This window comes from Solea solea, chromosome 21, assembly GCF_958295425.1.
Source record: "Solea solea chromosome 21, fSolSol10.1, whole genome shotgun sequence".
NCBI classification, from domain to species: Eukaryota; Metazoa; Chordata; class Actinopteri; order Pleuronectiformes; family Soleidae; genus Solea; species Solea solea.
In genome coordinates this window covers 18,606,725-18,632,522 of record NC_081154.1, presented here as the reverse complement: position 1 = coordinate 18,632,522, position 25,798 = coordinate 18,606,725, and the positions used below count along the sequence as shown (strand labels likewise).

General features: G+C 41.0%; 1 protein-coding gene across 1 annotated transcript in view; it reads left to right on the top strand.

Moving 5' to 3' along the window:
* Nucleotides 1-22,693, top strand: part of ca10a (carbonic anhydrase Xa) — a 209,293-nt gene extending 186,600 nt beyond the window's left edge. Inside the window, exons 5-9 of the mRNA XM_058622059.1 lie at nt 8,024-8,119; nt 14,997-15,069; nt 17,174-17,328; nt 17,419-17,593; nt 21,513-22,693. Coding sequence (XP_058478042.1) covers nt 8,024-8,119; nt 14,997-15,069; nt 17,174-17,328; nt 17,419-17,593; nt 21,513-21,535 — 522 coding nt within the window. The 3' untranslated portion in view covers nt 21,536-22,693. The remainder of the gene's footprint in view (nt 1-8,023; nt 8,120-14,996; nt 15,070-17,173; nt 17,329-17,418; nt 17,594-21,512) is intronic.
* Nucleotides 22,694-25,798: the final 3,105 nt, after the last annotated feature.

Sequence of the window (25,798 nt, the reverse complement as noted above, 5' to 3'; positions counted from 1 at the left end):
GCATAGACATTTCTGCTTTGTGCTGCTGAACATGTACCAACATGTAAAAATAATGACATCATCGGCATATAGAGACATTTTTACTCATAATGTTACCAAAATCATTTACATGTGGCTGAAGACACAGAGAAGACAGTAAACAACAGAATATAATAACATATACATAAACATTACTGTAAATTTCCTCAATAAACCACAGAAATAAATCTATAAAATAAATTTGACACTAAAATGACATTTTCTGTCTTTTTACCATTCAATCCAACCACATCATCTGCATGTATACTCATAATGAGTGATTACATTACTAAATATAAAATAATGATAATGAGAGTCATATCTGGATATGCAAAATTCAATATACATATATATAGAGAGAGAGAATTTATTCTATAACCCCAAGAAAAAAATCTGAACAAAATTTAATCATAAAGTATAACGACATTATATTATTATTATTATTATTATTGTTTTCACCATTTAGTCTAAAGTTAAAGTTAGCATATAACCCTTTTGGCAAAACAAACACAGATAATATGTACCAATATGTAAATACAGCCACATCATCTGCATATAGACAAATGAGACAAATACAGTCTGTATGGAAGACTTTTTGAATAATTGACAGAAGAAGAATACATTCATGTTAAAGACATTTTATAAGACATTCACAAAGCTTCTTTAGTTCTGATATTGTGTAAATTCCCTCAATAAACACAAGGAACAAATCTACCAATTGAGTCTTGCAAAATTAAAACAACACAATGACTTTATTCTTTTGACAGTTCAATCTTAAATCTGTTGTAAAATTTACTCTGAAGAGCAAAAGAAAAACAAAACCACATCATCTGCATACAGTGTATGACTAGATGAACTGAATACAAGATCTTTTTGTACAATAAGAGACATCAGGAGAATTTCTGCATAAACCCCAAGAAATAAAAGTGAAAAAATTAAAATGAAACCTCAAAAAACTGCATTTCATCCCACAGTTTAATGTCATTATTATTATTATTTTCACCAGTCGATCTTAAGTCGGCACATAAACTCTGCTCCAATATGTAAATAGAATCACATCATCTGCATATCGACGAACCACAAATACCTAGGTGTAGAGTGTATCAGCTGTTTGGCTCCTGACATAAAAAAATGTTACAGTATCTTGGCGTTAATTTATGCCGCCTGCATGTGTGAGTGCTGTACTCAGCTCGGCTCAGCTTCTGTTTCCCTGGAGCCGTCTAATCCGAAAATGAAACACCTTGGTCCTTTTAATAAGTGCTAAAATATTCCAAATATTATTCCACCGCCAGGTTGGCTCGGGCTCCAGATGCACGGTGGACAAATCACCCATCGCATTACTCTCTAATTAAAAATAGCAAAAAAAAAAATGTGTGATTAAATCTGTGTTAACCTGTGTGGTGTTTGTGTTTACTTTGTCCTTGAATTTGAGCTTAAAAAAAATCATCTTTTCTTAAACTGTGGCAAAAAGATTCCACAAAATATAGTATAGTAATATCGTAGGAATCCGGTTAAAGTTGACAACGTTGCCCTTGTTTTTAATCCATTTATCTGTTCTTCTACTGCTTATCCGAGGTTGGGTCGTGAGGACAGCGAATTCAGAAAAGAAGCCCAGACTTCCCTCTTCCCGTCCACCTCATCCAGCTCTTCTGAGGGACAGCAGAGAGACATAAGACTACACGGAGACGCAAGGCCCGTGTTTTGAGGTTTTGCCTCTCAAGGAGGCCTGTTCCCATGAGGACAGCCCTATAGTCTGTGGCATGTCCTGGACCTCGTCCTTGTGGGACGTTCTGGGCACGTCCCACCTCAGTAGGGAGGCGTCCTAACCAGATGTCCGAGCCATCTCACCCGGCTCCTTTTCAAAGATCTTTTCTCTTTGAAAGGTTTTCTGTTTGCAGGCAAAGTAACTTTGCCCAAAGTAAAAAAAAAACAATGTATAAGTTGATTAAAACGTAAAGTCTCCCGAGCCAAAGCCCCGTGTTTGACCCCCATCAACCACCATGACCCCGCTCTTCACGCACTCTCGCTCGCTCTTTATATACAAAACCTCTCCTGACTCCGTACGAGCGCCTCGGAGCATATTCCCGCCGCAAAACGCCTCCAAGGCAAAGCTTTGCCATGTGTGCGCGCGGCGCGGGACGCCGGGGTTAAAGGACCACTCTGCTGAATGATTTAGCAGTTAGGGAACGGTTGGCAGGACAGCAAAGCGCACCAGAAGTGTTTAGATTGATTTCCTTCCTTCCGGGCAGCCGCTGCTTTGTGTTCACTTCAGCGCCGGCTGTTGCTGTTCAAACTGGAAACGTGGGTGATTTATCACCGAGAAGAATTCATCTGTTTTACTCTCCTTTCTTTCTTTTTTTTTTTTGGTAAAGTGAAAGTGAAGTATAGGCACCGCAGCGAAAGTGCTTTTCTGTTTGGTATATTTAAGGACACGGATGTGAGGGGAAATTCACTCCCAAACGTCAACTTAAATACAAACAACCAGCAGAGTTTACGTTAGGTTTATGGTTTTATTGTCCACTAATGGTTTTCTAGCAATACGCTGTAGTTTATCATCGAATTTTCTCGTCCTAACAAGTGGATTTGTGTCGCACTTCAGCCTCAAACTTACATTTTTCTGTCAGTATTGCAGGTTTTTTTCCTCATTACCTCCAGCATGAGGTCTGGCAGTGGAACTCCTCGTCATCATCTATCTCTCGTTCCTCCTTAGAAGGTGCGGCGACAAGAGGAGATTTAAATTTGGCCCTCGTTTGCAGCAGCAGCAGCAGCACAATCATAAAATAAACCGACAGTTTTGAGTCAAAGCTTCAACTCGGGAAAATTGCAAATTTAGTAGAATGGATTAAACCCCACTGGTTGTCGAGATGGGAGTAAGTCATCAAGCAAGAAGAAGAAGAAGAGGTTACGGCGGCGACAGCAGCGACGTGAGGCTACATTTTGGTTACGGCGAGGGTTTGGAGATCAGTGCTGCTTCACAGGTTTCTGCAAATGTATGTGTGAGGTGTCATTATCTGTCCAGACGAGAACGGGCAGGATGTAGTTTTTATAAGAGAAATGGACAAAAAGACAAAACTACAGAGGGTCTTTCAAACTTTGGCAGCATAAACAAGTGTAGAACTCAAGAGATGATTGGACTCGAGAATTATCGTCAACTGTCGCTCTGAGGGAAAAACATAACCCTGACAACTCTCACAACCGAAAAACGACGTCTAGTAAACATCCAACATGGCCACCACTGAAGAACAGCTGTTAAATTCTAACATGTTTTATCCTCTTTTCATGCATATTGTTGCAAAATGTATGCCAGGTTCTCAATTTTTTTCATGTATTTTTTCCTTTTTCTTTTTTAGTCTATTGTCAACAACGTTAACTAAAATACTCACACTAACACACCTCACTGCCAAAAATGTCCTCTTTGAAACTCGTTCAAATCAGTATTTTCGATGCATCGTGACAAAAACATTTTAAAAAATCATTAATGTTTGATGTGTATGATGAGGATTTATACAATTTTTATTGCTTTTTAGGAGCACATTTTGGTGGTAAAATGAAGATGCATCATGACAAAAACTTTAAGGGTTAAAATTTAAAAAAAATGTATGGAAGGGACTGATAATTATTACATTTATTACAATTCATAAAATTTTTATGGCTTTTTAGAATTTTCATATAACACATTTTGGTGCTCTTGGTGTGTTGACGTAACTTTTTTGAAGGCGCATCTAAGGGTTAAGCTACTCAGTCCACAGAAACTCCCCCGGTAAAGCCAAAATTGTTAGACACCATTACTAAATTAGAAAACTACAATTACCACATGTGTTGACATGTTTTTCCGTTCCTCTGCGTACGTTGTCCATGACATAGGTCTGATAGTTTGTAGTGTCGGATTTTTACGATGTTTTTTTAGTAAATTAAAGGTAAAACTGTGATTCACGACTTCAAACTGTGGGGGGCGCTGTTTAACCTCTTGCTGTACAGCCTGTCAGGTTCTATTAGGAGAAGAAGAAGAAGCACAGTTGTAGCCTTAGCTGTTGAGACACGGCCACAATCTCAAATGAGACTGGGATGCTGTTCATTCATTCATTCATTCATTGTCTATCGCTTTATCCTCCGTCCACCGCGGGGGGGGGGGGGGGGGGGGTTACAATCTCAGTCCCAGCTGACACTGGGCAAAACAACCTTTCCCTCTTACTTTAACACCTACAGTGAATTTAGAGTGTCCGGTTCACCTCTCCAGTACACACGGAGATAACGTAGCAAAATCCAAGCAGAGGAACACGGGGTCTTTTTGCTGCAAGACACTGTGTGTCCTTTTCCCCCCCAGCGTCTCTTTAGAGGCTCCGTAAGCAGCAGCTGCTTGAACAGGGGCCTCCCTCTGACTGAGGAAATACTGATGGTGAACTGAAACCTCATTCAGAAACATTTGTGAGGGATTGTTACGACCTGCTGTTGTGAAGCTGCTGAAATGGACGCCAAAGTTATTTTTTGAGACATAAACTCCTGATGTTTCAAATCAGAATCTGAAGACGCATAAATATAAAAATATGAAAGGGCATTCTTTTGTGGAAAAAGTGGATTATTGCTTGTTTTCATGGCCCCGTGCTCCGGTAACACGTCTCCATGTTTTGTCCTCAATAATCACCACATTCTTCTCCAGTGAGTGTTTTTCCTGTGACGTGTTTATAAATCACATTAAAGTCAACAGAGGCTGAGGCTCTGCAGGACGCTCACAGCTGAACACAGAGTCGGTAAAAAGGGCTGGAGACAGAGCGGCCACAGGGGGCGCCGCGGACCTTTCCACCGTGACACATGCCCTTCAAACACCGTCACACACATAACATGACAAAATAAAATAGAATTTGGAAATATAATTAGATTTTGGAATTTTAAGTAGAATTATAGTTCCAAAATCTCCAAAATCTAGTTGTATTTATCATTATAGGAAGTACTGAACAATTCTGTGAACAAATCTTTTTTAAATCAAACTGATTCTAATGATTCATTTACACGAGTTGTCCTGAGTTTCTGAGGCTGTACCCTCCTGCTGAGAAACATTGAATCTGTCACATTATTCAGTTTCCGGTGCCAGGTCTTTATTGTCCACCTCAGGAGGACACACAGTACAGTCCAGTCCAGTCCAGTAGTTTGACTCCTCACTCATCTCAATCTCGTCCCTTAACCTTTGCTGCATCTCAGCTTCAGATCGATTTGTCCCTGAGTGTTTTTAAACCCTCTGAGTTATGCTCACCACCACCGCTCATTGGGTCTGTGTTTCCGTTTGGAATCTCACGGTTGCCTCGGTGATAAACAACACTGCACTAACGTCACATTAACGGCTCTTCAGCGGGTCAACGACAGCCTCCTCACACTCACACACGTTTTCAATCCTCGGGCACTTAAATCTTAAAGGGGAAGCGACGACGAGTGCAGGATGTTTAAGTCAACGCCAGACCAGGTTTAACGCGAGTACATTTGACTGGTCAGTGCTCTCAGGAGAGCGTCTGCGTGTGTGTGTGTGTGTGTGAGGTCATGACAGTCTCTTTACGACATAACGGCTGACCAGACCGTGGAAATATGAAGGCAGGAAGTCGATAGAGGAAGAGAGGTGTTCCACATTAACACAGAGTGCAGGTTTAAAAGTGATGCGGGTGAAAATGAAGCTCTCAATCTCCATTTCCAGCCATCTGTGCGTCCGTCCTCCTTCAGATTAACTGGAGTGTGTCGATCCATAACGTCCACAAACAGACAAGGACCGGGACAAATCGCCGTCAGGTCGCACCATGACCCGGATTTGATGAAGAGGAGTTTTCATCCGCGTGTCATTATCGATCACCGTTCCCAAAATTGACTCGGCCTTGTTTGTTTTTCCCGAACACTCTGGCGCTCTGATGTGATTTTAATTGAAGAGCCGCCACAAGGACGTCACGGAGCAGATGTGGGTGAAATGTGCCATTTAATAGTAATTAATGATAATTAGAGGGGAAGAGACAACACGACAGAGCGAGGCTGTCCTCGTCAAAGGCTCCGTGACCGGCGGCAGGAGTGGGACGTGATGTTATAGTTCCAAAATCTACTTATAATTCCAAAATCTACTTATAATTCTAAAATCTACTTATAATTCTAAAATCTACTTATAGTTCCAACATCTGCTTATAATTCCAAAATCTACTTATAATTCCAAAATCTACTTATAGTTCCAAAATCTGCTTATAATTCCAAAATATACTTATAATTCCAAAATATACTTATAATTCCAAAATATACTTATAGTTTAAAATTCTACTTATAATTCCAAAATAAACTTATAGTTTAAAATTCTACTTATAATTCCAAATTCTTCTTATAGTTCCAAAATCTAGTTATTATTCCAAATTCTACTTATAATAATAATATCAAAATCTACTTATAATTCAAAAAAACTTCTTAAAATATCAAAATCTACTTGTAGGTCCAAATTCATCATACCTTACCATACATAATCTTGTATTGGATTAACGCTAATTGCCTGAGAAGTTTGACAGATGTAGCAGTCGGCCACCAGGGGGCGACTCTGCTGGTTGTGTAAAGAACTTAGTCTGAATAGAAGTCAAGATAATGAATATGATGGAAGATCTGAATTTCTACCCTACTGTAAATATACAGATACCATAAAGAAAAAAACAGGACGTTACGTGTGTGAAGAGTGAGTTTGTGCAGTTATTGGACAGAACTGTGACTCACACACTCTTCTCTGCAGCTCTTTCTCCGTCTAATTACAACCTCCGCTCCTCCCTCCTCTTTGCTTCTTCCCTTCATTCATCAGACACTCTCACTTTATTACGGCCCACACTGGCCCTTTATTGCCCACCAGCAGCAAACTTTGTGCAATTTGTCATTGAGGGAGTGTGGATGAGTTCTTTTGGCTGCCTCTGCTGCTCTCATCTAAAGAAGAAGAAGAAAAAAATCTAATCAGATCAGCTCGGCGCCCTAATCACTTCCTCTCTCACCTTGATTGCATTTATAGACGTTCTGTCGCTCTGTGCTTCCCCCAATCGAGCATTTCATAATTACTCTCCTCTTACATTTGTTTATTTATATCCTCGGGTACAGTATGTGCCCAGCGCTCGCTGCCACTGAGCAAGGCTGACGAGTTTATGGAGGTGGAGTGGAGAAGACAGAGGGAGTGGCGCCCCCTCCTCTGTAGGGGGCGCCACTATAAGTAGATTTTGGAATTAAAGTAGATTTCGGAATTATTATTAGAATTAAATAAATAGAATATAATTAGAATTAACTCAAGTTTTCCCTTTTGTAAGCTAATAATGTGTACATTAACTTTTAAATTCAACATTTCTGACCAAAACAGGCATCAAACTCAAGTGTAATGGGGTCACAGAAGGAGCAGGGACATTAAAACTCATTTTTATTCGCTTCCCCCTGTGGTTTGTTTTTTTAATAAACCCTAGTTTCTTCAGTAATTCTGCGAGTTGTAAGTTGTGAGGCTTTAAGTCTAAAAAAACAGATGTTTCTAATGTTCCTTCTGCAGAAAATCTCCAGGTTTTACAGGTGGGACATTCAGACGTCATTAAAATGCAGGAATGTAGTGAAGCTTCAGTGTCAGAGAGACATTAACCTCATGCTGAGAGACGGCGGCGGCCTCCCCGCGTTCCTTTATTTTCTTCCATCTGAGCATGAAAACGCTCCTTCCGGTAAAAACTCCGCCGTGGATCCATGGGACAGATTTGATCCCGTATCGATTTTGGCCTTTTAAATCATCTGACACGTTGTAGCGGGGAAGAGGAGGAGGAGGAGGGGATTTAAACTGAATGAGAGATTATTGACTTAAAGCGGAGCGAGGTATGGATTTTCCTCAAGTGTGTTCAACGCCGAGGGTTTTTTCTTTTCTTATATTTTGTTCTCTGCTTTGTCTGTTTTTCGATTATAGCTTTCCTTTCACAAGTCGGAGATATAATAATAATAATAATAATAATAATAATATCTTCTTTTATCTCTGTGTGTGTCTTTGCAGGTTCAGCTGATCCACTACAATCATGAGCTGTACACAAATTACACAGAAGCTGCCAGAAGCCCCAACGGACTCGTCATAGTGTCCATATTCATGAAGGTGAGTTTAATAACGCTCTCACTCTCTGTGTCAAATGTGTCGGTTGGATTCAATACCAATGATTGAATTTTGTCTTGACGTGTCCCAGTGCAGCTGCCGTGCTGATCCAGAATATATGAATCAGCATGTGTTTGTATTGAATATGAAGCCGCACAAGAAACTCGACCCGTGTTTAACCGCGTGTTTTTTTTTTTAACACAGTGACTTCTGTGCAGACAAGGCTCCATAAACGTGTGAATTCAAGTGTTTTAGTTCTTAACCCTTTAACACATAAGCCTAAAAATGTCCGTCTGGGCTCTTTTTTTGCTTATTTTAACCAGAAAAGGACCAGAAACTGTAAGGAAGTGTCAATTTCACCGTGCCAACAGTTGAATAACAGCCAGATATGGAAAGTGAAAGTTATCTTGGAAAAAAAAAAGGGCAGAAGATAATTTTTTTTGACAATTCTACTGCCATCAAATCAAAATAAATCCACACAACCTGAATATCATGGGGGCGCCACTCCCTTTGTCTTCTCCGCTCCACCCCCTAACTTATTGGGTGAACTGTAACTAAGTGATTTTGCTCATTTTTCCATAATAACATCCAATATCTGGCAGTTATTTACAATAAACTGCATGTTAAAATACTGTTTTAACAATTAAAATTGAAGAAAAACAATGCAGTTGTACATGAACAAGTCTTATATTTGAAATTGGACAGCGCCAGATAAATTACCGGCAGGCTTTGATGTGCAACTTCTCGGCTTTCAGAAACCGTTGGAATTTTTCCGATAGCACAAACCGTCACGCAACTACTATGTGCGCTTGTGCCAACATGTCACCTCATAAAATCCACATCAGTTTACGTCTATGATATTTTAGAATATGTTTGTGCCTGGAAAATGAAGATTGCTAATCACTCAATCTCTTGCACCAAAGTCTATTCATAAAATCAGGGTTTTAAGCTCCTGGAGACACAGCAGCTCTGTGTCTACTGTTGGTCACTTTTTGTCATTTTGGTAAATCTGAAACTTCAACACAGAATTTGACACAATAACATATTTTAAATTACTGATGGAAGCAGCAGTGGAATCAACTCCTGCGTGCCGTGATGTAAAATCGATGATTTTCTCTGTGGACTCTGGTGCAGGGAGAGTCTACACCTTTTACATTAGCAACAGAAACTTCATTTTCCAGTCAGCGAAAAAGCTGTTGAAAGGTGGCAGAAATTGTATATTGACTAAATATCATATCAATGACACGATTTACCAAAGTGAAGCTTTACCCTGACGTCATTTAATTTAGTTCTTTGCTAAAGAAACAGGAGAAATAAGCGGGGATCAGGTGTACCGCTTAGGGGAAAAAAATACAACATATATCAGGTTGACATGACCCAGAGCATGATGGGATGTCTGGTGGCAAAAAAAAAACTCATTCCAAATCATTCCAAAGGAAAGTAGAAGGAAGTAATAGGTATTTTCAAAGGAGCCATTATTGTTGACTTGTATTACCAATAATGCTAACAATGACTCGTCCCTTTTTTCCAGACGTGACAATGTCAAAATGTCTTCTGAAGGAAGAAAAGTGGAATTTCAAGAGGAAAAAGCCTAATTTTTTACTTTAAGTTGCTCGAAAATGATTCAGTGGATGTCGAGACATTTATAGAAAATGCTAATATAGACAATAAATCAACGAATAATGTGTGCAGGTCTCTTTTTTGGGCTCATTAAGCACCTTATAATAATAATAATTCAGTTTTAATTCAAGTTAGTAGAAAAAATAGATAACAGATTATATGTCACCAATATTCTCGTTTATTTCTTCATTATGACTCATTATTCTAATGACGAAATTAAAAATAATGTACGTTCATTTACTTTTATGAGAGCCAACACGTGTATTTGCACAATATGACAGTAAATAACACAAGTTATCATGAAGTAGATTTAAATCACGCCATACGGGGGGGGGGGGGGTTGCCTCCAATAAACAATTTCACGTCCCAGCTCAACGTTAGTGTCTGACGGTACATTCGTCTTTAAGACTCACAGCAGGGCCGTTATCTGTGTTATTATATAGTCGCCACATATTGGCTTAAAGAAAATCCATCGAATGCTAAATTTCGCTTCCACTCCGCGGTTTGGTTTCTCGCTCCCACTCCGACACTCCGCCGGCTCCCCCGCGCGTGTTTTTCCACAAACAATTAGCAATCCAATTATCCTGCCGAGCAAAACAATGTGCTCCTTGGCTTCATGACAGAGTGGAGCAGCCGTGCTCGGGTGGTGGCGGTGCTCCCTCGCCTCTCCTGTGTGTGTGTGTGTGTGAGGCTCAGAGATCAGAGAGCTCGCCAACATCCTCAGCGCCGCGGCTGTGAAGTTCAGCTGCTAACGGCTAATTAGCTCCCCAACGTCAATGGGACCATCGTTTAGTCTTGAAGAGGCAGCGAGGAGACGCTGACCCGGGTCAGCACCGCCTCGACTCTCTCTCCTCCCAAATCCCAACCTGCATTAGAGTGTGTGTGGGAGGACGGGTGTATGTGTTCAGGGCGCGTTCACTGAAGGTGCCGCCACCGCAACAAAAGGCAAAGTTTGGAGAGAAGTTTTCAGAATTTAAGAGTTCAGCTCAGTTTGAACAGCTGTGCCACTTTTCAGGGTTTCTTGAAGTCACAGAAAACATCTGGTGCTTGAGTCAAGAGGCAAAAGTTAAATTCTGTCGCCCAAATGCAACAACTTAAGTGGCCCCCGCAAAACATGAGGAACCTGGTTCAGTCTGGTACGCTTTGGAACGAGAGGGCCTTCAGTCAGGCTTGTGTTAGACTGAGAACAGAACCTTTACTCGGTAGGTGCATGGGGACACCTGAGTGTAGAGGTAAACGCTCCCCTAACAACACTCACACAGATGCTGTCTCTGTTTCTAAATCACATTCGTTGCTTTCAGACCTGCTGTTCTGTCATGGATCATGTCCAAATGATGTCCATTTGAGAACTGTGGCTGTCACTTTTGGGTATCTGTCAAAATGCATGGGGAAGTTCAACTGAGCCTTTCCACTCGGTGGAAACACAGCTCTTGTTTGCATATGTTTTGGCTGTGTTGTGATAGAGACTCACAAAGGTTTATAATGGCGCATTTCCACCGGCTCTACTCGCCACAGCACAGCGCGGCACGAGTAGGTTGCATCTCCACTACAAAAAAGCACCTACTTAACGTGGGCGGAGTCATCATTGCATGGCTGAGTGAAACTGCGGTGACTTTGTTTTATACGCGACACACACGCACGCACACACACACACACACACACACACACACGAGTGACTAGCGACTTTACACCAAACCTCTGTAGTTGTTGGAGATTAACCCACTTATTTAGGATTTTTAAGTAGTTTTAACTTATCTACAGTTCGGCCCTGTTCGGCTTGATTTCTGTTAGTGATGGTGAGATGAAGCCTCATGAGGCATTGAACCACTTGAGCGAATTGGTTCGAGAAAGGGTTCATTTCTCGAAGCTTCAAGTGCTGACGAAACCACCTACTGGCCAAGTGTATAATCATAAACCATAAGACGATTTCACATTGATCTTAGTGACTCATTTATTGGGTGGACTAGATGAGTCTGGTGGGGGTTAGTTTGGAGGAGACAATGGAAATGGCAGCGTTTCCCACTTGTTTCTGAGACAACCGGCAGGCAGTAGGACTTTGTGGCTTATGGCATCTAACTCGATTTCAGTCCAGCCATGAGCTAATCCCAACACTACTCCACACTACCTTTGAGAGCCAGGTGTCCTGGGTTTGCAACAGCAAACTAGTGGCATAGGACGTTAGGAGGTTTCTGATCCTCGATTTGAAGGGATTCCTCTCAAACATGTCCTACCAAAGTACACGATGGAGCCGGATGAGTCGAGCCAGAGTCGGACAAATCTTTTGAAAATTGTACTCAGGTTCTAGTCAGGTTCTGCCACTGAGTATGAGTCAGGTTTGGTCACTAAAAGACCAGAACATGAAGTTGGGACTAGAGAAAAATAAGTCCCAATCAATGCTTTCTTCAAAGTCAAGGGAAAACATGGACGCAAACATATTTCGAGCTAGTCACTGTTAGCAATACTAGTCCTATCATTTCCAAATAGTAAATTCTGTATTCCGAACACATTAGTCCTTATGGCTCCATGTTTTTTCCCGAACTCACAGCTGCTATTTTTCAAACCCATCCAACATTTAGTGATTTAATCAATAGTGCATTAAAATTAAACCTTTTTAAAAAGGCAGTGCAATTTATTTATGTATCTATGTTGTTGTTTTTCAAAACACCTCATTCACTAAAGGTCAGTGAAATTTCATTTGACATTTGAATTGTAAAGTGAGGGGCAGTAAAGTCCAGGGAAGACAATAAACTGTCTTTTAAAAAAAAACAAAAAGGGTGAAGTTACAGCTAAAGAGAAGCAATTTCAGGAAAAACACCTGCCACCTACTCACCCACCCACCCGACTGAACTCCGACTAGAGCAGACAGGTGGTAATGAGACACATCTCCCTCAGAGCAGCAGCTTGTTTTTCTTACTTTTCCACTGACTCATGACTTTCTAAAATTCCTACCTTCGCCGTCGTGACTCAGAGAAAGAAGGAAAAAGGAAGGGGCGTCCGGTCCGGTGTTGGCGTGGAGTTGTGAGGCATCATTGAAAAGCAGTGGGTGACGGCAGCTTCCTTGATGGACTCGCCTCACATGTGGATCCCAGAGATGCGTAACGCGTTTATCGTGTGTCTGAACACGGAGCACCATGCCGTGGCGTCTGTACTGAGGACAGACGTGGAGCAGAAGTGACAGGATGATTGATTCTGCTCAGGCGTCGTTTTTTCTTATCGAGGAATAGAATCAAAATATGGAAAAGTGTTTAAGAAAGCAAAGTCAAAGTAAAGAGACAGGGAGCAGGGATGAGGGACATGAGGGACCTGAAGGTTGAGGAGCTTCCTTAAGCCATTAGTGAGCTTGTCACACAGTTACGAGCACGTTCACGCTTGTCGTTCTTCACTGAGTTTGTTGAGGACTGAGACTCAGAAGTGGCTCTCAGGTTTTTGGGGTCAGATGAAGAGTTGAAGTCATGTTACAGTAGATTCTTGTCTGTTTCTTTGGTGGAAATATGGTCATTAGGGGTCACTTTTTCCTTCTCCTTCCGTTTTATTGCAGTTTTTATAAACTATTCTTACAATCTGAGTTTCATATTTTTTACACTTAAATTAAACCTTTTATTGTTTTATATACCTTTTTTAATTATCTTTTATTCATACCATCTGTACAATGCCCCAAAAGGGACATAATCTACATCTGTATTTTTGAGATCTACATGAATTTTCCTTCCTTCTATGACCCTTCCAAGGCCCCATATATCTGATTAACTTTATTGATATATTTTTTTAATGTACACACAATATTTGCTTGTGGCGTATATTAGTCAGTGACGGGAAACGTATTCACACATTGCCATTCAAGTCAATTTAATTGCATTTTGTATTATATTACCTCAAGGCACTTTGTAAAGTCGGGTCAAGACCTTTACGATTATCTGCCCTGTGAAAAAGTAGATAAATAAAGTGAACACATACAGCATTAGTACAAAACTTAATCTTAAGAAACTTTTAATCTCTTTTATGTTCTTTAAAGATTTGTCCTGGACTGTAGCGTTGAACTTTCTTACAGTTCTTTAAATGTTCCTTTGAAAAGTGCTTTATAAATAAATGCACCTTGCCTATGATTCATATGTTCTTTTCTACATTGGTGCCTCTCCTACCAAGGATGACACACATTACCCAGATGCACTACATACAAGTCCTCAAATAAAGAGTCTTTTTTACAGTATCTGTACCATCCAAGGTTAAGACACTGAATAGATATGTTATGAAGGAAGATAGGAAGGAAGAAAAAAAAACAAATATCTCTGTAAGAAAGAATGTTCTTGGAGATGGAAAAGACTCAACGATAGACAAGATGAGCTGAAATCTGGATGGTACATGGGTCGTAAGGATAGCTCAGGGTCAGGCAATGGAAACACATTGTTACAGCTCGTCTTCGATGTCTCTGGTCTGGACGAAGACATCGTTAGTCTCCAGAAAAACCTAATTTCTTTACACTTTCAGAAATTGGGGGTACATTACGAGGCCATTAATGTACCACAAGAAACAAAACTAGGCTAATGTAACTCCTCAGGGAGAATTATTGACCCTCAACGGTGCTTAGATGTACCATTTTCTCCAAATAAAGGACAACATAAAGAGGACAGTGTTTGCTCACACTGTTTGCTGTAGAGGGACAAGTTGAGACGTGTTCCCCCCGCCATCCGTGGCTTCTGCAGCTAAAGCTAAAGAGCTAAAGCCAATATTTTAATAACCAGAACCTGAAAGTTCAAGAAAGCAAAACAAAACTGTAATGTACAGTAGTTTGTCCAAGTGGCATTCCGAACCTAGCTGTTCAAGATGAAATTGTGTAACAACGGTAAGAAAACTCATCAATTTCAACATGCCCAAGTCCCAGACTCCGGCTTGAGTCCTGATTTCCTGGATTAAAGACACATCCGTTCTTGGTCCACAGTTTGATGAACCCCGTTAAGAAAATGCATCTCATATTAAAAAAGAGATGGATTGTGTTTTGTCATGGCAACAGTGTGAGGCTGTTTCTAATGGTTTCTTGGAAACGGTGGGAGCCTTTGTTTTCCAGAAGTGCAGAAGCTTCTGACTGTGACAAACACATCAGCCAATTCACATTTTTCCTGCACATTAAAGGCGACGGATCAAAAAGTGCACTGACGTTATACCGATTAAATTCAGTTTAATGTTGAACAGGGGGGTCAGTCCATTACTTTAAAATTTTTCATGATTTCTTCGTGTTTCTCTATGTCCCTGTCCTTTAATCCAGATTGCCGAGACGTCCAACACATTCCTGAATCGAATGTTGAACAGAGACACCATCACGAGAATAACGTATAAAAGTAAGTTTGTCTTCACACTCACATCTAAATATGTCTGTTTCTACTGTTGTTGAGCATTTACCAATGAATGGTGACAGATGATGATTTAACAAGCGCTTTTGGTTTGTTACAAAAATATCTTAAATAAACAGAAGTTTAAGTTACAGTTATTTAGCTATTTCTGTGTAGCAGTATAAGAGAAAATGAGCTACTCCTGATATCTTACCCCTACGCTCTTCCTTTATGTCAAAAGTTTTGGATTTCACTGTCACACCAATGTTGACAAAAGTGTCAACAGATTAACTGTTAATCTTGAAGTCTTCTGTCATTTCTGTGGCAGAAGCGTTGTTATTAAAAACAGGTTTTTGGCATTTCTGGAGTCAAAATGACATTTGCTTCAACTAGCTTGCCAATTAAGCTAATGTTAGCACCATCATTTTGTAAAAAAGGTCTTAAACAATCAACTGTTGTCCATAAATTAAGTGTTGATTAACAATTAGTGTTAAAGTTGCATGTGTCATAAAAATTGTGTTTGAAGCAGATGTGAAAAAAACCAAAGAAACCAAAGTTGTAAAAATACAGTTGTATTGTTAAGGCAAATGAAAAACGTCAAACTTTAAAAACTAGTTATTTTTGTATGATGGAGTAAAATTAGCATAGCCCTAATATTTTACCCCAATGTCCACTGCTCATCTCAAATTGACTTGGCATTTTGGAATTATATGTAGAATTTGGAACTATAAGTAAATCATGGAATTATAAGTAGATTTTTGGATTTATAAGCAGCTTTTGGAACTATAAGTAGAATTTTAAAGTCTTTTTTTACAGATCTAGTTTGGTGTTGTTCACTGTACTAAAAAAAGCAGAGTTTTTCCTGAGCTAGAACTGTATCATGGAAAAGGGCGTTTGTGGAGTTTTGGATTGAGGTTTCGACAACAGCTCATTCAAACAAAAAAACTATCACAGTCGACGTTGAACCTTCAGAGAGTTCCCAGCAGCAGAGAAACCCGTCAGTTCAGAAAGTGGAAGCTGAGCAGAGCTTGTTGATAAAATATGAAATGACAGACAGGAAGACAACAGATTTGTGTTTTTTGTTAGAAGGATACAGCGTCTCTCTCTTATCACAACCAAGACATCCAAGTCTTGACAGGTCCATGTCATGTCTATCCAGCACGGATGTGAAGCCACTGTTTGAGGGAGCGGTTTATCAAACAGCCAATTGTTGGTACGATCTCCGCTCTTAAAGCGTCATTATTTCATCTCAAAGAGGTAATTGCTGCGGCACAGGGATGATGAGAGTTCCTGCGTGAGAACTCTTGATAGCTGGAGGAGGTTGTTGATGAGGAAAGCGTGCGAGGCAGCGGTCGACAGCTGCTCTCCAGAGGTTTCCCTCTGCTAGGCCTGCCGTACCGCCGAAGCAGCATCGAGCACAGAGATCGCCCGCGGCTATGTGGTGGGGGGGGGGGAACAAATAATTGAATTAATGGGGAGGGAAATGGCGAGAGGCTGAGTAAACACACTGACCCCTTGTGGCCGGCAGGAGTCTCAGAGGCACTGAGCGCTGCCGGAGGCTGCTTGCAAAGGGCAGGTGGGTGGAGGTGGATGAATCTCCTCCAGGTCCAGCTGGAGAGGAGCGGGTATTGTGACGGCTGTCAAAACTGCCTCAGATCCAGATCCTCAGGTCCTTCAGCATTTCCTCCTCTCGCCCCAGTGACGCTGAAGGCCTAATGCTTTTTTCAACAGCACATGGAAACACAAAGACACAACATCCAAAGAGAATTATTTATTTCAACCGCACCATCAAAGATCAGAGATGGATCTTATGATGGCGGCGCAACGAGAGGTGTGATGTTAAATATTTAAAGTTTTGTTCATTACTACTGATTATATGGAGTATAATATAGCTTCTTGTTGTTTTATGCATGTTTTTTGGAATTATATGTAGAATTTGGAACGATAGGTAGATCTTTGAACTAAAAGTAGTATTTTTAAGTATTTTTAACTGATCTACAGTTAGGCATTGTTCGCTTTGTTTATTGTGTCATACGTCATGCTCATGACTCTGGAAAAACGCCATCTTCGTGTTGTTTTATACATGTTTTTACGTTATTTTTTCTTGTTGCAGATGATGCGTATCTACTGACCGGCCTCAACATAGAAGAGATTTACCCAGACACGAGTAGTTTTATAACGTATGACGGATCGATGACCATCCCTCCGTGCTTCGAGACGGCCACTTGGATCCTGATGAACAAGCCGGTTTACCTCACACGCATGCAGGTGAGTCTTGGGCTGCACATCCAAAGCTTTTCCTGCGTCTGTCGGTGGCGGGTGAAAAATGGCTGACTCATGTCGTTCCTTCCGTCTCAGATGCACTCGCTGCGCCTGCTGAGTCAGAACCAGCCATCTCAGATCTTCCTCAGCATGAGTGACAACGTCCGCCCGGTGCAGCCGCTGAACAACCGCTGCATCCGCACCAACATCAACTTCAGCGTGCAGGGCAAGGACTGTCCCAACAACAGGGTGCAGAAGCTCCAGTACCGAGGTACCAGCCACAAAACTGTCATGTGCTTCATGATGAGTCGATCGTCGTGAAACAACACGATGAAAATGACGATAAGAACAAACGTCTCTGTCGTTATCTTGTTACGACGCAGTTTCAGTGTGAACTGAAGCGGTTACTGAGGTTAGAGCAGCGAGCAGCGTTGGAGACATTTCTCCCTCACTGACCATTTCTCCTCATTCAGACCATAATAGCAGAGCACAGAGCTTCCTGTTCTCACATTAGGGCAAAAGTAACCAATTGTTAAAATTGGAAAAAATGGTCCTCCCTCGTGAGGCTCAGACCTGAGCCGGTGAAAAAATGAGGGTTAGATTCCACACAACACAGTTTGTATTCACTATTTAATCGTTGATATTTATCATCATATTTCCTCCCACAGTCCAAAAACATGCAGATTTTGGGGATTAGGTAAATTGGACACTCTAAATTGTCTCTATGTGTCCCTGTGATGGACTGACGACATGTCCAGGGTGTACAGCTGGGACCCTCATGTGGAGGATAAAGCAGTAGGAGATGAAGGAATGAATGAAAGAATGAATGAACGAACATGAGACGATGAAAGCAGTTTTGATTTCAACCTTCATGGCCAGAAAAAGGTCTAATCTGATCATTTCCAGATTAAAAGAATGAGACGTTGTTCCAGAAATGTTTCAAACACAATCACACATTTACATTTTTATAACAGTCAAGGTGCACATTTTCAAACTTTTGAAAACAGATGAAGAAACAACACATATAAGGTGTCAAATCTGATCATGATGAAATGAAATTGAGTCAGATTTAAACAATTTGGCCAGTAATCTGAGCCTACATTTGTTCAGAAGCAAGACCCACCTTAATTTAAAAGCCATTATTTCCTGATTTAATCTCACTTATATTTTTTAACCCTTAGAAAAGACTGCATTTGTTATATGTATATATATATATATATATATATATATATATATATACAGCTATAAGAATGGGCAATATAGAGCATCTTATATCCTATTTTTTCAGCACAACCCATAGTTTCACCAACTATATAAACACACCTGAGCAAAAAAGAACTGAATTTGTGATATTTGGAAAATACGTCATGGTTCAAATTTCACTTTGCTCCTTTTTATTCAATTGTATAGCACCGAATCACAACACACATTATCTCAAGTATCAGTACACAGACAACATCATAGAGAGCAGAGAAATCCAACAATTCACGCAATGAGCAAACACTAGGGGTCAATGGAGAGAAAAAACTCTCCGACAGAACCCGACTCAAAGATGTGCAGCCATGTGCCAAGACAGGTTGTGGTGAAAGGAAAAATGGGGGACAGAGGAGAGGTGGGGGACAAAAAGGACAAGAGGGAGGTGAGGTAGAGAGAAAAACTATATATTTTGTGAATTCTGCACAATTGAAATGAATCCTAACTTTGACTCAACAACAACAAGACAGACAAAAAAAATCCTGAAGATGTGACGTATAAACACACGCCCACAGGACGTCCATATAACGTGAGTTGTGTGTTATTCCCGTGGCAACTTACCACGGGTGCACCTGCAGCACTGAGGGTTAATAAAGTTAATACAGAGTGTGAGAGCTGAGCCAATGGTGGATGAGACGCAGAGTAAAACAGGCAGCAGCCGCGAGCACCAAGTGTCAGAACACCTGTTTCTCTCTGACTGAGACAAGTGTCTAAAAAACCACGGCTTCTGTCACAGCTCAGCACCACCGGGGAGTCACTGTCTGTCTGTCTGTCATGTTTCAGGCAGAATACTGTAAATCTGCTGCAGCCAGTGTTTCATTTCACCCCTGAAGCGTAAACGCGTCACAGGGTGAGAAGTAAAACCTGCTCCTGTGTTGTTCACCGTGTTACTTTTGTCATTCCCCCCCCTCACACTCACGATTTACTTCCCTGTGACCGACACACATCATGACTGCCTTCCCCTCTCTCTCTTATTGCATCCCAGCTCTGCTTTACTTGACCTCCTCCCCTTTAAGAGATGAAATTCTGATTCAGTGCAGCAGCAGCAGCTGTGAGGAGATTTCAATCCTCCACCTCGGACTCTCCTGAACAAACAAAGACGCTCACCGAGCAAATCAAAAACAAAAGCAGAGCCGCTCGTGTAATTGTTTGGAGATTTAAAAGACCTTCAAGATAAAGTGGAGCAGCAGTGGGGGGGTGGGGGGGGTCTCTGCTTATTTGTCTAAGGTCAAACTTAAGAGTGCGAGCAGCTCTGTCCTCCCTGGAGACGTGTTCATCTGGGATGTGGAGTAAGAAACAGGAAGTACGGCTGCATTTATGTGATGGAGTTGTTATGAATAAAGTGGAAATTTGTTCACTAGATCTTTTCTGAAAGACGTAATAACTCCAGAATTATTGAGTCAGTTGTGAAGAGGAGACTATCGTCCGCATAGAGTCGAACAATAATGATTGAAGAAAATAAACCAACCTTTCTTGAGTCCAGAGGGGGCAGCAGAGCAGTACATTAAACCACCTTCATTCAGAATCTGCCCTTTCTGATCAAAAACACTAAATTGGAGTCGAATGGGATTTAGATTATAATCTCAGATGTGTGTTTTTATAGATTTGTCTATTTTTGTTAAATGAAGCAGTGCAAAAAAAAAGTTGCTTGGAGTTTTTGTTCAAATGGACCACACGTCACGATTATCTCAACATAAATATATTTGAATAACTATATAACACACGGAAATCCCTTTGTTATACAATTTGGTTTTGTTACATCACCCATACGTCATTTTCAGTTGAAACCAGAGGTTGTGGGATGACTGGAAAGATGCAGGCTCCCACTTGTGGCTCTTCAAAAGAAATCACTAATATGGGGGGGAAAAAACAGGCACTATGACTTTGTCTTTTTGTGTTATAGTTGTGTTATAAAGAAACTGGAATCTTTCACCAGATACGTTGAAAAGATCTATACTGAAAAAATATCAATTGCAGGTGATTGTAAAGGGGAGAGTATCATCTGCATAGAGTCGAACAATAATGATTAAAATAAGGAAATTAGCCTAAACCAACCTCTCTTGAAACCAGAGGGGGCAGCAGAGCAGTGAACTAATGACTGACAAAATATTTTATGTTAACTTTTTAACATTTTTCTCCCGTGTCTCACTCATTTTCAAGTTGTTGTCAGAAGCTGCTCTTGTACTGATCAAAAATCACTAAACTGGAATTTGAAATAGCACTTAAATTTACCTGACAATATAATTTCAGGTCACAAAAATGATATAACACATTGAAATCACTTTACCTTACACTTTGTTGTATCCTCTGCATAGAAATGAACAATGATGATTGTAACAAGCTGGAAAATTAGCCTAAACCAACCTCTCTTGAAGCCAGAGGGGCAGCAGAGAGTCATTATGGCCTACATACAGTAGGTTAAGATATCTTTAAGTGAAAATCAAAAACCTTTAATGAGATCACAAGGTTGTGGAATGACTGGGGAAAAACGCAGGTTTATCCCAATAAGTATATACTATATCAACCCTAACTGTGATGCTTTATTGAAACCCTCCGTGTTTATGTACACATGGACGTGTTGTGCTTACGGTCGCATGCTCCGTGGTAAATTCCTCCACTCACAACGTCACAACACTCCTTTTATATCAAATTGAACTGTTTTGCTCGTGCTCTTGGCGACGCCTCGTTTTGCCTATAATTTCCTGTCGAGGCTGCCATTCAAAGCATAATGGGACCAATTCAGAAACTCCAACACAACATACAATTTAAAACACCTCATTCAGTCGAGTGGATGAATGAATGAATGAATGAATGAATGAATGAAGTGTGTTTTTAAATTGTATGTTATCGCTTAAGATGAAATATGGTGCAAGAGGGAAAGGAAGGAAGGGTTTGAATAATGTATGAATCAGTGTTCTCTCTGTCTTCTCTTCCAGTGAACGAGTGGTTGCTAAAGTAGCCTGAGCATGGAAGATGGAGATGGAGAGAGGAAAGGAGGGAGGGAAGGAAGGAAGGAAGGACGGACGTGAACGCTGGTTTTGAAGGCTGCATCTCATCAGAAAAAAAAATGTTCCATGGCATTGTACAAAGACGAACAACAGCACCAGACATTCACCTGGATTTTTCGGGAGCGAAAACTGACTCGGATTCTTTTCATACATGTTTGAAACCCTCGATCTGACACATGCTAACAAGCCCCGCCCCTCCCCTGCCCCGCCCCCCACACTGTACAACTATAATATCTGTTTTGATACCGATAAATAACACTTTTTTGGGGAGAAAAATATTCAAAAAAACAAAAAAGACACTTAAAAACAAAAAAATGAATAAAAACTCTTAAAAGCATTTATGTGATTGTTTCCTCCCGATAGCAGGACGACGTCAGGACTTTAAAGCCTTTGTACATACGAAATGTCGCGATCAAAAAAAGAAGAAGAAGAAACACAGGACTAAGTCACTGCCCCGCCCCCAATCCCCATGACCACACCCACCCCACCCGCCCACTCTGCCGGTCAAGACTCAGTGGTCCGACCTCGATTCACGTGGATGTTTCATTCCAGTCACAAACAAACAACCAAACAAAGGCATGCAAACAAACAACGAGAGAAGAAGAAGAAAGAAGGGAAAACTCAGCCTTATACCGAGAAAAAAAAAACACTAGAGTCACGCCCCGCGGCGTCTCGGCCATCGTTTGTACATATTATAATTATCAATAATGCAGAACAATGAATATGTAAAGAAAAAGTCATGAATTATCACTGGAAAAAGATATATTATTATTATTATTATTATTATTATTATAAGAGGAGTTTTAAAAACGCTTGGCGCACTTTTTTGAATTCTGGAAATGCGGCTCTCGGTTGACGGAGCCGATGCCTTTTTATTTTATTTGTGTTTATTTTTTGTTATGTTTTATTGTTTACAAAATGGTCATTCACTGTGTTTGAGTAAACGTTATCAGCCCCAAATAAATGTGTCGGAAAAATAAAAAACAAACTAACACACACAGCTGTTATTTGGGGAGAGGGAAAAATGCTTCACGGCGATGACGAGCTGACGTTTGTTGTACCTGTACCTGTTTTGTACTGTTCCATATTAAATGTGTTTGAAATGTCAACGTCGACCTTCAGAGGCTCAGTCATAGAGAACACACGCTCCACCCCCGGGGGGCCACATGGTGGCACTGTCATGGAACAGGAAGTGCAGTCCAGATCAGGTGAATGGATTCACAGCAATACTTCAATCTTAGCTCCTTCTTTATGTTCAGAATCTTTCTTTCTTTTTAACTTAAGTACAGTTTGTGCAGCAGCGAACGAGAGGAAGAAATGTGTTATTTCGTGATTGTCAATTGCGAACTGCGACATGCGCGAAGTAAGTCATTGTCACGATCTTAATTATAATTATTTTAATTTACTTTATTTATATTTTTTGCAATGTTAGTACACATTATAGGGTTTCTGCATCAAAACCCAATTTTTGTTGCCAATTTTTACAAAAAATTTTCGTTTCATACAAATTCATTTTAAAAACGGTTACAAAAACTTAAAATTTGTCCTCGGGTTTAAACTCGCTCGCAGTTTAATAATTAATTACTTGTAAAATAACAAATTAAAGTATGTGGAGACATTTTTGACTTATTTTCTTCAGTTATTTGGTGTTATTTTGTATTAAACAGTTTTTTACTGGACACTTCACTATCATCAGACTTAGTTAAAATTAATAAATTACATTATTATTTGGCCACTTTTGTGATTTTACTACCCCCTAATTATAATTAAAGCACTTCATAGCATTACCCCCAAAATCTGACTCTGCTCAGGGGCCCCATCACCGGCCCTGGTGGATAATGATATTAATGATTTATTTACTTCATAATTCATGTTTTCCCTCGACATAAAAGAACAAAATCTGCTTTTATATGCAAAAGGAATTATAAGGATGTGTATTTAATGGATAGCAGATGTTGCAGAGGTCATAGGTCACTGTGACGCGTATTTTTAATTCCATCACTGATCGTCAGTGAGGGGGGAAATGAAAGAGCATGTGAAGTTCCTCCTCCTCCTCCTCTGAGCTGCTGCTGATGGAGATCAATGTTCTCCTCACATGAAGCTCATCAGGACCATGTAAGGAGTTCATTCAGGGGTTAATGTGCTGGTTAGAGATGAAGTTAGCGACTCCTATCGAGGAAATAAACCAAGAGTGTGTGTAGAAAAAACACTGTTTACGTGAGGAATAAGACAAATGAAGAGGTGAAAACCCAGAAATGTGAAGGTACACGTTTGTCATTTTACTCCAAACACAAATAACTGCAGAACAGAGTGAACTGAAGCCGTCTGTGTCATTTACTGTGTCTATTCCAGTATAAACAGTATGTTGGGGTGTGGAGCTACCTCAATGACCACTGTGTGTCACTAGAGTCAAATATGTAAATGTAGACCACACCCTGAAACCCACGTATGTTACCTGTTGCCAGCAGGTGGCGCAGCGAGTATCTCTGAACATGGAGGAAAAACAAAGAATAAAGAAAAAGCGGGTAAACCTACTTTAGGACACTATAACGGTTGCCAACGGTAACTCGCACACAGCAACTCAAGGACACGTCGGCATTTACATTAGCGGAGCTGGGAATTCAACCCGCAACCTTACAGTTGACAGATGACGTCGAGTAAAAATGTTTTTGAGCGTCCCTAATGGATTTTTGCAGGAATTGTTGCTTAAAATCAAATTTTTTCACATTCCGTGTTCCCACTAGCCACACAGCAGACTCTACCCTCAACTTCCTTTAAACTTGGGGGAGGGGGGGTCTCAAACTCAAATGACCTGTTCAATTTCAAAATAATGGTGTTTGTTTTGATATGTAAACTGCATATGATTCATAATCATTCAAATGACGGACCGCACGTCATTGTCTGATGGGTCACATTTGGCCCGCGGGCCGCGAGTTTGAGACCTACACTTTAATCTGTTTGTGGGTTACCGTGGCAACTGTGGTCTTTTGCCAAAAGTATGTTTGCGGGTAAGTCTCTATTCTTGTTTTTTTTTTGTCTTCGTTTTAGGAAGATAGCCTGCACACCTACTGCCACCTTCTGGCCACAGGAAGTACACCTCCAGTGTACATGTGGTCCACATGTGCTCGATTCTGACATCACAAATTATTGGTGGCCAATAATTTCCCCCGAAGTGAGAGGTTCTGCCATTTAATGAATTTTATGACCCTCCAGCGAGAAGAAGAAGAAGGAGTGATCAATAATGAGCAAAATCTGGACGAACAGGTCGATCGTACTTCCTCTGACAGCCAGCAGGTGTCGTATAACCCCCCTCAGTTCCAGACGTTGACCTTGACGGTCGGCTCGTCGACGTGTCAGCAAATCATCACATTTGTGTGGAATTGTGTGTCAGAAATGGTCGGGAAGTGATCGTACGGACGCAGCCGTGGCCTCGGAGTCAAGCGAAGCACCAGGTTCTGTCAACAGCTCGTTCTGCATCGATCCTCCCTCCTCTCTTCCACTCTCTCTCTCTCTCTCTCTGCTCTCGTTCATTATCTCCCAATCAATTCCGGACGCCTCTGCTTGTATCTGTGATGTGGAGAGAAATTCAGCCTGAAGCTTGTGGGAGTAAGGCATGCACACGCAGGCTTTTCTGTTTGCTGACTGATCCCTGGCCTTTTCTCTTTTTACAGATCTGTAATGAAAAGCTTTTGGGGGAGGGGGGAAGGGGAGGGGCCGAGGAGAGAGAGAGAGAGAGAGAGTTCTCACAGGCCCAAGGTTATGGAGGTCATTATTCTACCTGATGTAGGAGATGCAGGATTGAGCCAAAGCTGGAGGACGTATAATAAATACGCCAAATGATTCAATGCCCTGAACACCTCCTCCCTCCCTCTTTCCCTCTCCTCTCTCTCCACCACATCCCACCGAATAATCACTTCCTCCCCCTGTGACGGCTGTAGATCTCTCCCCGGACTCGACCGCTGTCTGGCCCCCGCCAAAAAGGAAATGAATGTTACAAGGTGTGTATAAATCGCAGCACTCGCGGTGTTTTCAGTGGTGGAGGTGGGCGGGGCCTTTAATGTTATTACATTAATAAGAGCGTAATGAGGCGACGGCACACGCGGGGGAGCAGGAGCACAAGCACAAGAAAAAGCAGGAGCTGGAGCAGCTGCCGAGACAAATCGAAAACGTGCAAATCTCCGTATGTGAGTTAACTCCTGAGACACGACTGTCCA